The sequence below is a fragment of the Camelus bactrianus genome, chromosome 11 (genome assembly GCF_048773025.1).
Source record: "Camelus bactrianus isolate YW-2024 breed Bactrian camel chromosome 11, ASM4877302v1, whole genome shotgun sequence".
In the NCBI taxonomy this organism is placed as follows: domain Eukaryota; kingdom Metazoa; phylum Chordata; class Mammalia; order Artiodactyla; family Camelidae; genus Camelus; species Camelus bactrianus.
Window position 1 is genome coordinate 44,468,490 of NC_133549.1, and position 15,348 is coordinate 44,483,837.

A 15,348-nucleotide genomic window follows, 5' to 3' on the forward strand; every position below is an offset into this window, starting at 1 on the left:
GATTGGAAGTGCACTGTATGGTTCCAGAGCTGCCTTTTCACCAAAGACATGGGTGGATTTCATCTCTAGCCTGTCCTCATGTGCCTCTTCTGGTGGCGCCAGTGTGTGTGGGCTTCGAAGATGAGCCCTGGAGTCACATGAACCTGGGTCCAAATTCCTGTACCAACACTTGTCAGCCACATGACTTTGGGCAAATTATGTATCTGTCCCCCCTCTCTCTCTCTCAGTTTCCTAATACACAAAAAGAGGACAATAATGGTTCTACCATAGGGTTGCTTTGAGGATAGAAGGAAATAATGTATGTAAAGCACTGAGATCCACCCTCAAAGCATTTATAGAGACATTTATAGGGTGAATCTGCTGAAGGTCGATGCTGATCCCTCTTTCCCAGTCACCTCCTCACCCACTTCCAAAGCACCTTGGCAGGATGTTCCCAGCCGCCTTGCCCACCATCAGGCCCAGATGAACTGTGTGAGGCTTGGTTCCTTCTTTAGCAGAGACCACAGTAAAGCTCTGCACCTGAGGCTTCAGGGAAGCCAGCTGTGAGGCACCACCTTCTGCGGACGACCTATTTCTCTTTCTGAGCCTCTCTGCCTGTCTTAATGCTTATCTGCTCCTCTGGTTTTGGATCTCCAGGTCCTCCTGGATCATTGACTTCTGGGTCCTTCTTTGAGTGTAATCTCTCCCTGTACCTCAGCCTCATTCCATGTTCCAGGATTGCTTCCACTGTTTTGGAGGCAGCTGCCCTTCCTGACTCTACCCTTGTCTGGTTTTCCTCCATTTTCACTATTCACAGCAGTGAGACAGGAATAGTTCAGCCTCTCACATAGGGCTGTGATCTCAAAAGGAACAATAAACACAATCCAGTCTTGCTCTCTACCTCCAGACAGGGGTGAGCCTGACACCCCCCGCAGAAACCTACCTCTCTGCTCTGTACTAGCTAGTCTACAAGGCAATGACTCACTGAGACACACAGAGGGGGCTTCCCAAAATTTAGAGGGTATTAAGAGTATTGAATGAGCAGAACAGCATGAGTCCCTGTTTTGGGCTTCATTGACACAAATGAGGTTAAAAGGTGTTCACAGTCCATGAGTATTTACTTGGCTTTACTTTTGAGTTACAAACGTATACAATGAGGTACTTTATTTCCCTGCCAAAAGTTTTTTTTTTCAATTAAGGACGTACTTAATGATATGTGTTCATAGTAATGACTACTACTTATTGAATTTATTTAATGGGCAATTGCACTATCTCCTTTAATCCTCATCACAATCCTTAGAAGTTGATAGTATTATTTATTATCTCTCCAACAAAGTAGGCAAGAGTGTAGAAAGGCAGAGTCATTGTGCCAAGGGTCCCACAAGTAAGGGTAGAGATAGAATTTGAACCTAGTTGGTGTAAAAGCTGGGGCCTGTCATCCTACTCTGTGTGACAGGGACGTTGCACGATGCACTTCCAGCTTGCACTGAAGTTAATCTGGCTCACATTTCCCACATCATCTTTGCTTTCTGACTACAATCGCCTCAACCCATGCATCTTCAGTATTGCCCCCAAAAGGTCCCTTCTGTTGCTTGTGACCTCTGTGAACTGTCCCATTTCCCCTTTCCCTCACATCAAAACCAACACCGGACCTTGAGTCTCCACCACTGCACAGCTGTCGCCCGGTCTGCTCCCTGGATCTCATCAGGAAAGCAACACAGGGTGTCAACAGCAGATTACCTCTCCTGGGGTAGTGATGATGAAAGTGAGAATTTTTGTGGGTTGATGCTGAAATGAGGATTGTGAAACACTGAAGCTTCTTACCAGGAAAAGCTGTGCAGGGGTTTCAGAGAAGCCAGCTCTCTGGCTTCACCACCGCCTGGAGGCAAAATGACGGAGCGCGGCCTGCCTGACTTCAGGGCATTTCAGCCAAGATCACCTCTCCTTCTGAGCACAGGATACAAATCAGAGAGGCGCACTTTGAAGTGTGCTGTCAGGCACTCTGGAGCAGCCTGCTGGAAGGAACGGGAACAGAGTGAACCAAGTTCCCAAGGGACCTCTGACTATGCACAAGTGCAGAGACACCTTAGCTGCAGCCCTGTTTGGAACATTTGAATCTCTATCTGGCTAATCAGTAAGGGTTACCCCCTTGTGTGCCACTGATTCCCTTTTGAGGAACCACTGGGATGTAACATAAAGGTCAGAAGCCGGGACTGCAGACCTTTGAGTAAGGCACTAGATTTTTCTGAGCTGTGGTTTCTCATCTGTGAACCAAGGAATAGGATACTTTCTTAAGCAGTGGTGGAAAGGATGTTATGAGATAATGCGTAGGCACATTCCCATCACCGCCCCTGACACATGATGGGTGCTCGTGAGAAAGTTTTACATTTGTATCCCCTGAACATTCAATGTTTAACAGGTGTCTCCTCTGAGCACATAACTGTTCTTAGTGTTGGAGGAAGATACAAAGATTAAAATCAAGAACATAAAACAAAAAAAAAGACTTGGAGCCTGGCCTCAAGGAGCTTTCAGTCTGGGAAGTCCAGACATGCACACACAGTTGCAACCCTGATGTATGTGAGCCTTTCCTTTGCTGTCACAAGCCACTCAGGGGCCTGGCTTTACCCGGAAAGCTTGGCTGTGCCAGTCAGTGTGCCTGTGGGTCCCACCTTCTCTTTCAGGAAACTGTGGACATGCTGAAGAGTCATATTAAAGAGGAACTGATGCAAGGGGAGGAGTCTGACGCTGTGTATGAGTCCATGGCGCACCTTTCCACAGACCTGCTCATGAAATGCTCCCTCAACCCCGGCTGTGACGAGGATCTGTATGAGTCCATGGCGGCTTTCGTCCCAGCAGCCACCGAGGACCTCTGTAAGTAGCACAGCCTGGTTCTGCTTCCATCTTTCTGCTGACAGATGGCTTTCTTCCTTCTGGTGTGTGGGGGAAGTCCCTTGCTTACCCTCACTCCCCTGGAGAGATGAAGATCCCATTTTACACAAAGTTAGATGGGTCATCATGTGCTGTGACAAGCAGAATCTGTCTCCAGACTTCCTCTGCTATGACCACTGAGTGACTGGAAAGTCAACGTTGGGGAAGATGTTGTCTTGTGATCCCGGAAGCGAAATCAGTGGCGTTTGACCCTGTCAGTTCCAGCAAGCCCTTTGCATAGCAAACATTTTGTAATGCCCCCCTTACTACCCTACATGAGATGCATATAACCTACCTACATGTGAAATTTTTAGAAATCAAATATACATCTTAAATCAAATATAAAAGAGAACTAAAAGGAAAGGAAATGCTCGGTTGAGTCTGCGCATGAGGACACAGTGAAATAGCCAGACGCACTCACCCCCGCTCAGGATCAGTGCCACTGTCACGGCCTCAAACACTGACCGACACATTTATTGTATCAGTGACCCAGATGCTGTCGGCAGCGATGGCGTCAGCACCTGGATTTTACTAAGTGGTGAACAATTCCTCACATTCACCTCTCCATTTCCATAGTAATTGAATTCTCAGAAAATTCAATGTATATCAAAACCTCGCAAAAATATAAGTTGTATTTATGAATGAAGCAGTTTAGTTTCTATGCTCAGAAAATTATAAGCATTTTTTTGGATACCTGATTTTATTGGATTAGTATATAATAAACTTATTTCTAAATAAGTTTAACTATTTCTAAATATCATATCTCCAGGACATGACTTTTCCTATAAACTGCTTTTTTTTTTTTTTTTTTTGCCATTTTTGGTTTTCTTAGTTGTTTTTTCAATAGTAAAAGTAATAGTCTTACAAAAGTTGAAACAAAATAGAAATGTATAATGGAGTTATTAAAAGTCCATGCTAACCAACCAATATACTTGTAGTAGTTTGCTGGTTATATTTATCCATAATTTTCCTTGTACCTGCTGATATTAAATTTAAAAATATGCACACATACATATATATATATATGTACACACAGATATATACAAATACACATATGTTTAAATATGTATCATAAGCAGTTAATATTTTTACCTAGATATATGTATAATGACATATTTAAAAGTCATGAGGGACACAAAACACTTCATTGTTCAGGGCTGTCCTGCACATTGAAGGATGTCTAGCATCTTTCTCCTTCTGCTAAATGCCAGTGTCTTCATCATGGTGACAACCCAAAACACCCTCGTAGATTTTCCAAACCCCTTCTGGAGGGCAGTGCTGCTCCCCCTGAGAATCACTGGCCTAAATAATGGTGGATTTCGAAGCACACATCAGGGATGAAGCAGGAGGACCACACAATGGCCCGCTAAGAGCCTTCTTAATATGTTACCACCATTTGCTATCAGATGCTAAGCGCTTCGAAACACTGCCTGCGACTGCGCTCTCCTTTCCTCTGGTCTAATTAATAGATTCAAGAAAGACAAGCAAGTACCCATCAATGCATCCATCAGCTTTATTGATGTTTGACTTTCTGTAATGGCCTAGATTGAGTATTGCCAACTTTCAGCCTCAGAAAAAGACTGTGGGGTCCCAGGCGCACAGGGAGATGGGCCTGATTTTCTCATCCATGAAGGGAAAAGCAGACATCAGGAGGGTGCTTTGGAGCAGGAGATGTGGGTAGGTCAGGGGGCCAGAGGGGAGGGCCTTTGACACCACAACCCCAGCACCTGGAAAGTGTGGTCCCGTGGTTGTTAGGTGCTTGCCAGTCAGATTGGCTGCTCCTCTGGGGGAGGGGAAGAAGGAGGGAAAGGGAGGCAGCAGCTCTCTTCTAGCACCTAACTGGGAGGACTGGGAGTGCTGGTGCAAGCTCTTCCCAAATGAGCCATGACTCAGCAGGGAGGCGAGGAGAGAGGGCATTATCCCCACCATCCACATCCTCTACCTCACTGAATCCTCAAAGCAGCCGTACAGGGATGCTTTCATTAACCTGCACTTTACAAATGAGGATACTGAGGTACGGGGACATTAAACAATTTTCCTGAAGTCTCACAGCTAATAAGAGATAGGGCCAAGATTTGAACCCAGGTCTATCTGTCTCTAGAACCATATTCCTTATTCTGTACCAGAAATTCCCACCTAATACCACAAATTTTAGTCCTGGTTTCTTTCAGAAAAACCACCTAGCAGCTCCAGACATGCCTCTTCCTTCTGCAGCCCAGATGTTAGCTCACAAAACAGCCTCTGGCGCCCCCTACGCTTGACACCCATCATCCATCTCTCTATGTACCCAAAACATTCTGGAGCATCTGTGTTTCAGCTACTTGCCTCTCCCCCATGTTGGGAAGACAACTTGGTGGGGAGGAGACACAGTCCTTTTCCATCTGGAAGAGACCCATTCACAAAAGAACATTTGGAGAAAGACTGGTACCCACTTGGGAAGCTAGAGACATGTGTCAGCATTTCTGCCTTGTGTCCCTATTATGGGGCAGTTGCACAATGAAAGAATCTCCCACTTTATGGGCAGTTTAGTGTTGACAGAGAGCCTTAACCCCTGTTATCCCCCGGGATGCTTGAACGCGTGAAATTCCCCCACCACATCAGTGCAGAGCTGCGGGGAATGCTAACCATCCCATTACTCCTTGTCTGCTGGTCCCTCACAGCAGGGGCAATGAGTCTCTCCAGCTTTCCTAAGGCAGTGGAGGGCTATGGAGCTTGCCTGGTTTGTGGCCAGTTGGCAACTTGTAAAGTGACATGGGGTCTGGGGGGATTCTGGTTGCCATGGAGCTAGGAGGAGGCCATCGACAGACAGGCTATAGAATTAGGCTGCTTTGGGGTTAGGGAAAGGAAACTCGCTGCATTTTTCATCTGCCAGATCATATAAACTCTGAATTTTCTGATTCTAGACATGATTTGGTTTGTGTTTCTGTCTCTGTGGTTTAATCTTGAGAATGACCACTCAGCTACTGGCCAGGAAGAAGCAGCAATTTGTACCTGGGGAGGACCCATTCATTTTACTACCAGTGACTCTAGGAGAGAAGGCAATTTAGGTCATAAATAAGTAGAGCAAACTGATCAATCTAAGATGCATATCTGGTACACCACCCAGCACGGGAATCACTTTCAAGCCGACAGACTGCTTTCATCTCTGTGATCCCACCTGATAATCTGGGGCTTGGTGGATAGAGTTTCCTTCATTTTATAGAGGAGACCACTAAGGCTCCAAGATTTAGTAACTTAAGTCCCATCGAGGGAGAACTGGGTCAGGAATCTGGGTCTGCAGATTCCCAGGGGTCAAGTCTGTCAGCTGCCTGCTGAGGTAGAGGACCCTCCTGGCCTGCCGTTCTGCTAGGGTCTGCACTTGCCAGCCCTGGGACAGATACTTACATGGGAGCTATTTCTAAATCTAAATAGCAGAGGTTATCACTGCCCCACCTTTGTTACCATCCAACCCTAGAGGCTGAAAATAAACACGTTAAGGGAGCTATGTGTATGTTTATTCACTAACCAACTCACTCGTTCATCCATTCATTCGCTCACAGGACAAACACTATGGAGTGCAGGCACTCAGCTAGCGCCTTACCGTTGCCTGGGAGGTCACCTCACTGTGTTGGGACAAATTGGCCTCCGTCTGACTTGAATTTTGGAAAAGGGATGGTAATGAGGTCCCCTTCTCCAAAGGGCATGCAAACAACCACTAAGTGGGAAGGTTGTCAGGGAAACTCCCAGTGTTGAATGGAGGGGGCTGGGGAGCAAAGGTGGCTTCTGATCCTGAGATTTTGTGATCCTTCCACTGAACTTGAGTGGGTGTGGCTCATGCTCAGACACAACACCACACGCCTCACACTCACGGTCTTTAGTTTAGATATGCTGCCACCACGTGGTAACTACATGTCTTTGTCATCCAACTTTCAACTTTCAATTCTCTTGAGAATTTTTTGTTCCAGACCCCTGCAGATGTAAACCATCATTTTCTGCTCCGTACTATGTAAGACATAAATGTTATGAAGAGTAAGCTTACGCAAACACTAAATAAAAGTCACGGCACACCTCTCTTTGGGTGCTTTTACTATCTCCTCATCTTTTTCTCATTTACTTCTTTTGCTTCTATCCCTGCCTTCAGAGAATGATATGATGGTCCTTGGTCTTGGGTATTACATTTCATGTGGAAAGCCACGTCCAGTGACTGGTCACTTCCCTGAGGCTCTGGGTCCTAAGGTCTCGGGAGCCATTTCTAGGAGGCCCTTGTCCAGCCGTTTCCAAGGTAATCTACTTGTGCACTTAGCACTGCTTAAATATCTCAGAGACTTGTCTTTCTTCATCAGGAAGGAGGAGCAAAAGAAGAAAGGTGTAATCTCTCACTACTAGAAACGAAACTCACACGTGTCACTCTAATCCACCCGCTTCCTGTGACTCCCGCGTTGAACTTTTCTTTTGCACCCCTGCTCCCTCCACCCAGTTCTGTGGCTCACATCTATGTACAGTGGAGAGGCCACTTAGCCTCAGCTAATTTACTGGCTTTCCTTAGCAACCTCCCTGGCAACTGGTGCCTTTGTAACAGGTGATCTCCAGCAGTGTTTTCTTTACCTGAACTCTCTGATTACAGCCTCTCTGTGCAAGCTGGGTACCCTCTGAGCTGGGGACATAGCTGGGCACAGTAAAGGGCCTCACAGCCCAGCCAGGTAAGGTCTGAGCCCACCTGAAGGACCATTTGTAAGCAAAACTGTTAAGTTACTGATTTACTTCTGGAACATGCTGTCTTCTCCATCTGCATGCTTTTCTCTCAGAAACTGTCCTTCCTACAGTAGCTGAGGTTCTGCTATCCTCCTGCTATCCATCGTGGGAAGACCCTGGCTACTGGAGCCAAAAAGTGCCTTAAGGGCAGCAGGGCTGGGTGCAAGGCATGGGGTCTTTCTAGCAAGGAACTCACACTGAGGTGGGGCTGTTCCTGTCTTGTCTGGGGATGAAACTGACCCGGTAAAGCAAAACGAGCCTCAAGCTACTTCCTGACTTCTGTAGCTTTTGCCTCCTCCAGATGTACGAGAACTGTGTTGTGCACATAGGCATTTAGTGAAAGGATGCTGGATTGAATGTTTTCAAGTTAAGAAAATAAAATCCTCACCACCAGCAGTGACCTTGCCCCCCTCTACACCTGCACAGCTAGGCGTGGCACGCAAATCACTTTGCACTCTGGTTACATACATGCCTCTCTGCTTACGAGCCCCTCCTTCAGTTAAGAAGTATGTATCACCCACGGGCTGTACAATAGGTGCTCAATTATTTCTCGAACTTGAGATTTACCAGATAAGAAGTCATCCTAGATTTTGTGGCATGGAACCATTTGTTGACATTCCAATGCAAAGACTTCACTTCCCCATAGGTGATAGTGAGACATCTGTTAGATGTCCCTGAGGGTAGGTATCTTTGGCCATTTCCTGCTGCCTTCTCCTTGTCTCCATACATTTGCTGGTGCTGGTCCTGCTGTCTGAATTGCCCTTGTCTTTTCTCAGCTTGGGAAATGCCCAGATTCCCTAACAAAGCCAAAAGACCTCCACATTCATGTATTCATTTGCTTATTCCTCATCAGTTTGTTCATTCACACATTCATTCAACAACATTTATCAACCCCCTTGAGTGTTTAAGTCATCGTGCCAGGTGACGAAAAGTCAGTAAATAAGCCAACATGATCCCGGCCTTCCAGAGCTTCCCTTCTAGCATAACTGAGTATGTAACTACAAACTGTGACAATGCCATGGAGGAAAAAGACACGGTGCCTCTGAGAGAGCAGCTATGGATGTGGAGAATGGGCTTGGGGGGTGGGATGCATGGGTCTTAGCAAGTCATGGTACCCATTGCATCCCGCCAGGAACTCATCCTGTGGATTGAGTCCTGCAAGGCAGAGGGTCTGTGTGCTTGCCAGGAGCACCTTATTGGGGCACTTGGCTGCTAAGAAATTCACAAAACTTAACATGCTACTTCTTCTAACCCTTTCATGCTAGTCTCTTCTTTTGCAATGCCAGTCACTCCTTAGCCTCTCTAATTTCAGACTGCCATTCTCCTGTCTCTGTCTCTCTCTGTTTCTCTCTCCTCTCCCCCAACTCTCTCTGTGTTTCTCTCTCATTGTCTCTCTCCCTTTCTGTCCCTCTCCTCTCCCTCCCTTCTCCTCTCTTACCACCTCTGCATGTGTGTGATTATATCTCTGTCTCTCTCCTTCCCATCACTTCTCCATGAGGGTGTGGAAAGGTTGCACTTTCTCATTGACATGGTCAATCAAAGCACTCCGTTTGCGTACAAATATGTTCTAAGGCTCTTTTCTGGCCACAAAAGCACTTGCTGAAAAAAAATTCTTTTGGCCTGCTTTCAGGGTTTGGGAGCCTTTCCAGAAGAATAGTCTCCCAGTATCTGACATTTTACTATATTATATACTCAGATTAGGTTTTCCATTGAATTAACAACACATCATGTGGATGGAGTTTCCACTGCAGCTAAATGATCTAGATTTATGTCCCATGAGGAGGATCATATGAGCTGCTTTGAAAATTCATTATTGCTCTTGACTCATTTCTTAATTAAGTGCCTGCCTGGGCTTTCTCTCATCTGTTCAAGCTTCTTTCTTCCTGGGAATGGTTTCTTTTGGACTGACTCCTTAAAAAAGTACAGTGTAACTCTGCCGCTGGCTTTTCCCAGAAGGAGATTGTAGCCCCAGAGTCTCCTTGTTATTGTTTTTTTTTTTTTTCCAATGAAATGAAAGAACTTTGCACTTTTTCCTTAGACCAGCAGGTTTCAGCACATTTCAGTTTATTTTTAACTGACAAGTGGTGAAGGCTAAGGGCTTAGAATCTGAAGTACAAACCTTGAGCATCCAAGGATGCAGGGAATCTGTTCTCCTTTCCTTTACAAAATGCCCTTTGTCTGGAAATGATTCCCTTCACCTCCAGAATTTCCTATGTGTTTCAGTCACTCATGTGTTACTCAGTGTATGCCTCTGTTATATGTTCACGTGGGTTGTCCAATTTAGAGTTTGAGGGTTTTATCTCTCAGTAACTACAAACAACACAACTAGGTAATTTTTCTTTTCTCTTCTTTATTATTACAAAAGTAGTATCTGCTGCTTCTAGAACTTACCGCCTAGTATAGCTATGGCAAACAGTGTTTTAAATTTTTCATGTGCCAGTGTCACTTACGTTGTATTGAGTGCCTGGGGAGCTCTGTTGAGAAGGATTCTGAGGCCACAAAAATGCTATGATTGATTAGTTGTTTGCCTTGAGTGTGGAATAGGGACGCGGAGGCCAGTGTATGTATTCACTGTTCCTGTATAATTCAAAGATATTTATGCTCAATTCAGTATAAAATAATCATTTTATTTAAAATGTAAATAGAAAGAAAATTATGTTTCTGCATTTAAGGCTGTGCCTATCCAGAGACTCGATAAGGCCTGTGCCTACGGTAGGCCAGGGCTGTTGAGTCCATGTGTGGACATGGTATGATGGACTTGCTTGAGTGTGTTGTCCTAGTCCCTGTGCCCTGTTCCCCTTGCCAGTCCCACGTGGGAAGGAAATTCATGGCAGGCTGACTGTGCTGACATTTGGTCCTATCTGTGGTAGGCAGAATAGTGCCCCTGAATCTGTTAATATGCTAGATTACATGGCAAGGGAGAATTAAAGTTGCAGATGGGATTAAGGTTGCTAATCAGATGGGCTTAAAATAACAGGACTATCTTGGATTATTGGGTCGGCTCTGTATAATCACAAGGGTCCTTAAAAATAGAAGAAGGAATCAAAATGATATCCTTAGGATCAGCCTCTACCTGTGATCTGGGCTGCACAGCGTAAGGCCAGAAGGGATTGAAGAGCTGCTAGAATTTCCCCCATGGTGTTCATTGCTGAGCCTTCTTATAAAGAGCATGATGAGCCTCAGAAAAGCACACAGTGATGGGTTTAGGGCCTCCAAGTCAGGTCTGGACTACAGTGGCAGAGCCTTGGCCAAGGAAGAAAGAAGCCTGCAGCTCTGCCTGGCCAGCACTTGGTGTTTGGGAGCCATGATCAAGTAAATGCCTGGCAAGTCTTATTTGTGAGTCAGATTTCCACACATTATTCTATGGTAAAGAATTAGGGCTCGTTATCTTAAGATGCCCCCATACTTTAAGTATACTCAAATACATATTGGTTGGGTGTAATTCTTTATTAGGAAATGTATTACATGTGATATTTGAGAATATGTGTGGAAATTCAGATATTAGAATTAACCTGTAAACATTCATTACTCTGAAGGAGGAGACTTGACTTCCAACAAATAATTACTATTAAAAAATATAAATTGAGTCCTCTTTTTAAAGTTGTTCCTTGCTTAAGACATTAGCCTGCGTATAGAATTTAATAATAGAGATAATAATAATAATGGTAATAATAGCAGCTAGCATTTATTTAGCACTTCTTGTATGCTAGGCATGTGCAAGATGCTCATTTAATACTGATAATAAACTTATGTGATACTTACTATTGTTACCACCATTTTACAGACAGGAAAACAGAAGCTTAGAGGATTTAAACAACTTGACCCAAGAGTTAATGTAACAGCTATCATTTCCTTTTCTGCAGGAGAATTTGACCTTCCAGTTGCCTTCCTCTCTGTTAACCTGGTAACCTGATAAGAGCCAATAAGTCAACTGTGTCTCTAGGCAGGATTGCCTGTGATAAAAATGACCCCTAATTGGTTGGTAAATTGCATCTGGAACTGGGAGGAACTGTATGTAAACTGCACTATACTCTGGGCTTCCCTGAGGGCAAAGACTCTGGATGCCTCTTATGGGGACCCTGAAGCTATGCCTCAGGAGTTGCTAATGTAACTCAGGAGTTGAGAAGTGCTTTGCCTATGAGACACCAAGGCACCTCCTCCACCTGCCTCATATGCGTCTTCTCTCCTTACCTGAGAGCTGCTGGTTTGGCACAAAGGCTGCCCTAGATGAGGAAGGCCACTTGGCACTGTTCTACTGACCCGTGTCCTCCCTCCTTCTGAGTGTACTGGCACCAGCTTGGCCCATGGTCAACTTGCGAGTCTCTGTGATCAGCTGGATCTAAAAGGCAGTTGGACTGGTGTTCCTACCGTCAGCAGTGGAAGAGTCAAAATTGGAACCTATGCATTTTGACCCTAGTGTCCAAGCCTCTCACCATCCTTCTGAGGTGCCTCAAAGAGGAGAAATAACTCTACTAAGGTCACAGGACTGATACTGAGCAGATCCTAGTTTGTCTACTTCCAAAGTCATACTCTTAACCACAAGTTAAGGTGTGAACTGTAGAGTAAAAAGATCTCTTTGTCACAGGTGTCTTATTTAGCCCTTGCTCAATCATCATACTCACAGGTGCATGGCTCACAGGAGTCCCTGGAAGGTGACTTGATAGTGTAAGTGGACAGGAAAGGGTCAGCGTAGGTCATTCCTGGGGAGTGACGCTTCTTTAGTTTTGCTGTTACATTTCTTCCTCTACTTTTCTCATCTCTTTCCCTGCTATCCCTTCTTCTTAAAACAAAACAAAAACAAAAACAAGAAACACTTTTATTTTGAACTACTTTTAGATTTAGTGGAAAGTTGCAAAAATAATACCCTTCCTGTATACCTTTCACTCAGGTTTCCTTAATAGTAACATCTTACATAACCAGAGTATAATTACAAAGCTGAGAATTAACATCAGTGCAATACCATGAACTAACCTCTGGACCTTGTTCCAATTTTACTCGTTTCCCCCTGATGTTCTCTTTCTGTTTGTAGGTAGGGTCCTAGATAAGGTCCCGTGGTACATGCTCTTGTTCTCCTTGGTCTCCTCCAGTGTGTGTTAGTTCCTCGGCCGTTCCTCGTTTTGACACTTCAAAAGAACACTGACCAATTATTTTGTAGAATGCCCCTCAGTTTGGGTTTGTCAGATGTTTCCTACGATTGGACTGGAGTTATCAATTTTGGGCAAGAATGCTGTGGAAATATCGCGTCCTCCTCAGTGCATTGTATCTAGGGATCATGATATTGGTATGTCTTATTACCGGTGCTCATTCTTTTTTTCTGTCTTTTCCTTTAATCCACAAAGTATTCAGCACATTAAGATGGGATCATAGTACCCCGGGCAGAAACCCACATTATTAGTGTCATTTCAGCCAGGGCTGCTGTTGCTGCTTCCATTTTCTTCCACATTTTGTTTTTCTAACACTCTTTGAAGCGCCTTCAATTTTGCAGCTGCATTTTGGATATGGAAATCAGTTCTCTCAAACTCAACTGTGTTAGTGAAATAGCTAGACCGTGTGTGACTCTTTGACCACTGCCAGTGGGGGTGACCGATTGTGTGTGGAGGATTTGTGCTCTGGTGTTGCCAGCCTGGGGGATTTGGTTATTGGTGATTGAAGCTGCTCTGCCTCCATCAGGTTCCTAGAGATGCTTGGACCCGAGGGGGCTGTGGTTTCCTGGAAGATGCAGCAGTGGACATTATAGAGCCCACCGACTGGACCACAAAATTTCTCCCTCCTCTCATATTTAGGGGTGTCTGGTGCAAGCAGACCCTTTCCTTCAGGGTCTATTCCTCTGTGTTTTATTGTTGTGTGAATGAGGTGCTTCAAAAGGTGTCTGGGTCAGGGTCAGATGGCTGAAGGGGTGTAGGGGTCGGGGTAGGGAGGTAGAGGAGGGTCCTGCTCCCAGTAGGGCACACCCAGAGGATATGTCTTTCTTCCCAATTTTCTAACTCCATGCGGAAAATGTTCCATAAGACCACAATTAAGCAATTTAAATAGAAATCTCAAATAAGTGGAGTTTCCTGCTCTTGAATTTTTAAGGAATGAATTAAGTGTGAGTTCTTATCAGAAATTTATTTTTAAAGTTAAAATACCTCTAGGTATGTGTCAGGATCAGTAAAGTCACCCTAATTGCTCTATGGTTTACTTTATATAATTCAGTGGTGACAAGAAAGGTTCGCTGAATTAACAGTTTCCTCATTTGGAATCACAGGGCTTCGGACTAGAGGTTATCAAGGTACATTGTAATGTCTCCACTATTTCAGGAAACATTAAACTGAAACGGTGGAAAAAGGAAGTTGGCTTCTCTTTCTTTCTTTCTTTTCAGATAATATTTAAGGTAACACAAACATGATCAGAACTCTGCTTTTATTTCCATTATTTTTTCAATAGGCTAAAAAACTAAAATATAAAAAGATGAGCAGTGAAAAAAAACTTTCTCCAGTTTTTGTCTGTTATCTTTCTAGTTCCCAGGAAACCTTAATCTTAATTTCTGATCTTAATTTCTTACATTTCCTTCCAGAGTTTCTTTTTGCATATACAAGAAAATACAAAAATAGAATCTTATTTTCCCCTCTTTGGGGGAAACAGGTAGCAGCGTATTGATTTTCAAAAATATATTTCTTCTATAGACTCATAGACATAGAATACAAACTTGTGGTTGCCAGGGGGGCAGAGAGTGGGAAGGGATAGAGGGGATTTCAAAGCTGTAGAATAGATAACAAGATTATACTGTGTAGCACAGGGAAATATACACAAGATCTTATGGTAGCTCACAGAGAAAAAAATGTGACAATGAATATATGTATGTTCATGTATAACTGAAAAATTGTGTTCTACACTGGAATTTGACACAACATTGTAAAATGATTATAAATCAATAAAAAATGTTAAAAAATGTATTTCTTGAAGATTCTGATTCATTGAAAATACGTATTCTTTCATCTCACCTCAGATTTTTAAAAAATATTATACCCACTATGAACCCCCTCTGGAATCCAATTGTCCTCCCTCCCTCCCTGAGGTAACCACTATCATGAATTCAACATTTATCCTTCCCAGAATATCAGCATGTTTTCATATGTCTAACTACGTATTTATGAATATATAGATCATATGTAGTATTGTTTTATAGGCCTTAAAACTTTATATAAACGATATCATACTGCAAACACCAGTCTGCAACTTTGTCACTCAACATTCTGTACTGTTTTGTTTTTTATTGTATAAAATTTATATTTTGATTATCAGCAGATTATCAAAGTTTTAAACAAAGTCCAGTAAGAGCTATGCTATGTAATAATGTAATATCTGGTCACTTGAATATTTAAAAATTTTTATTATTAAAAAAGTCAGTCAATCTGCTAATTGACAGGTGAGCCATAATTTATTTTTAATAACCTTTTGATTTGATTTTTGATTTGGGAATCCATTTGTACATACTTGATCATAATTACCTAGGCCTTTAAAAAAATTGTTGATAGTGTTTTTCTCATGTATGAATGCAACACAAGCCACTGTGGATAATTTGGAAAACAAAGAAAATTATAAAATAGAAAATAAAGTGTCCATGATCTGAAATGTCCATGATCTATCCATATGACTTCAGAAATAGCCACTATATGCATTTTTTTTTCACATTTTTTTATTGAGTAATAGTTATTTTACAATGTTGTG

At 43.4% G+C, this 15,348-nt stretch overlaps 1 protein-coding gene across 1 annotated transcript in view; it reads left to right on the plus strand.

The window, feature by feature from the left end:
- PIK3AP1 (phosphoinositide-3-kinase adaptor protein 1) overlaps nucleotides 1–15,348 on the plus strand; it is a 104,975-nt gene that overhangs the window by 55,386 nt on the left and 34,241 nt on the right. The window contains exon 8 of the mRNA XM_074373835.1: nucleotides 2,661–2,850. Within this exon, the coding sequence (XP_074229936.1) occupies nucleotides 2,661–2,850 (190 nt within the window). The remainder of the gene's footprint in view (nucleotides 1–2,660; nucleotides 2,851–15,348) is intronic.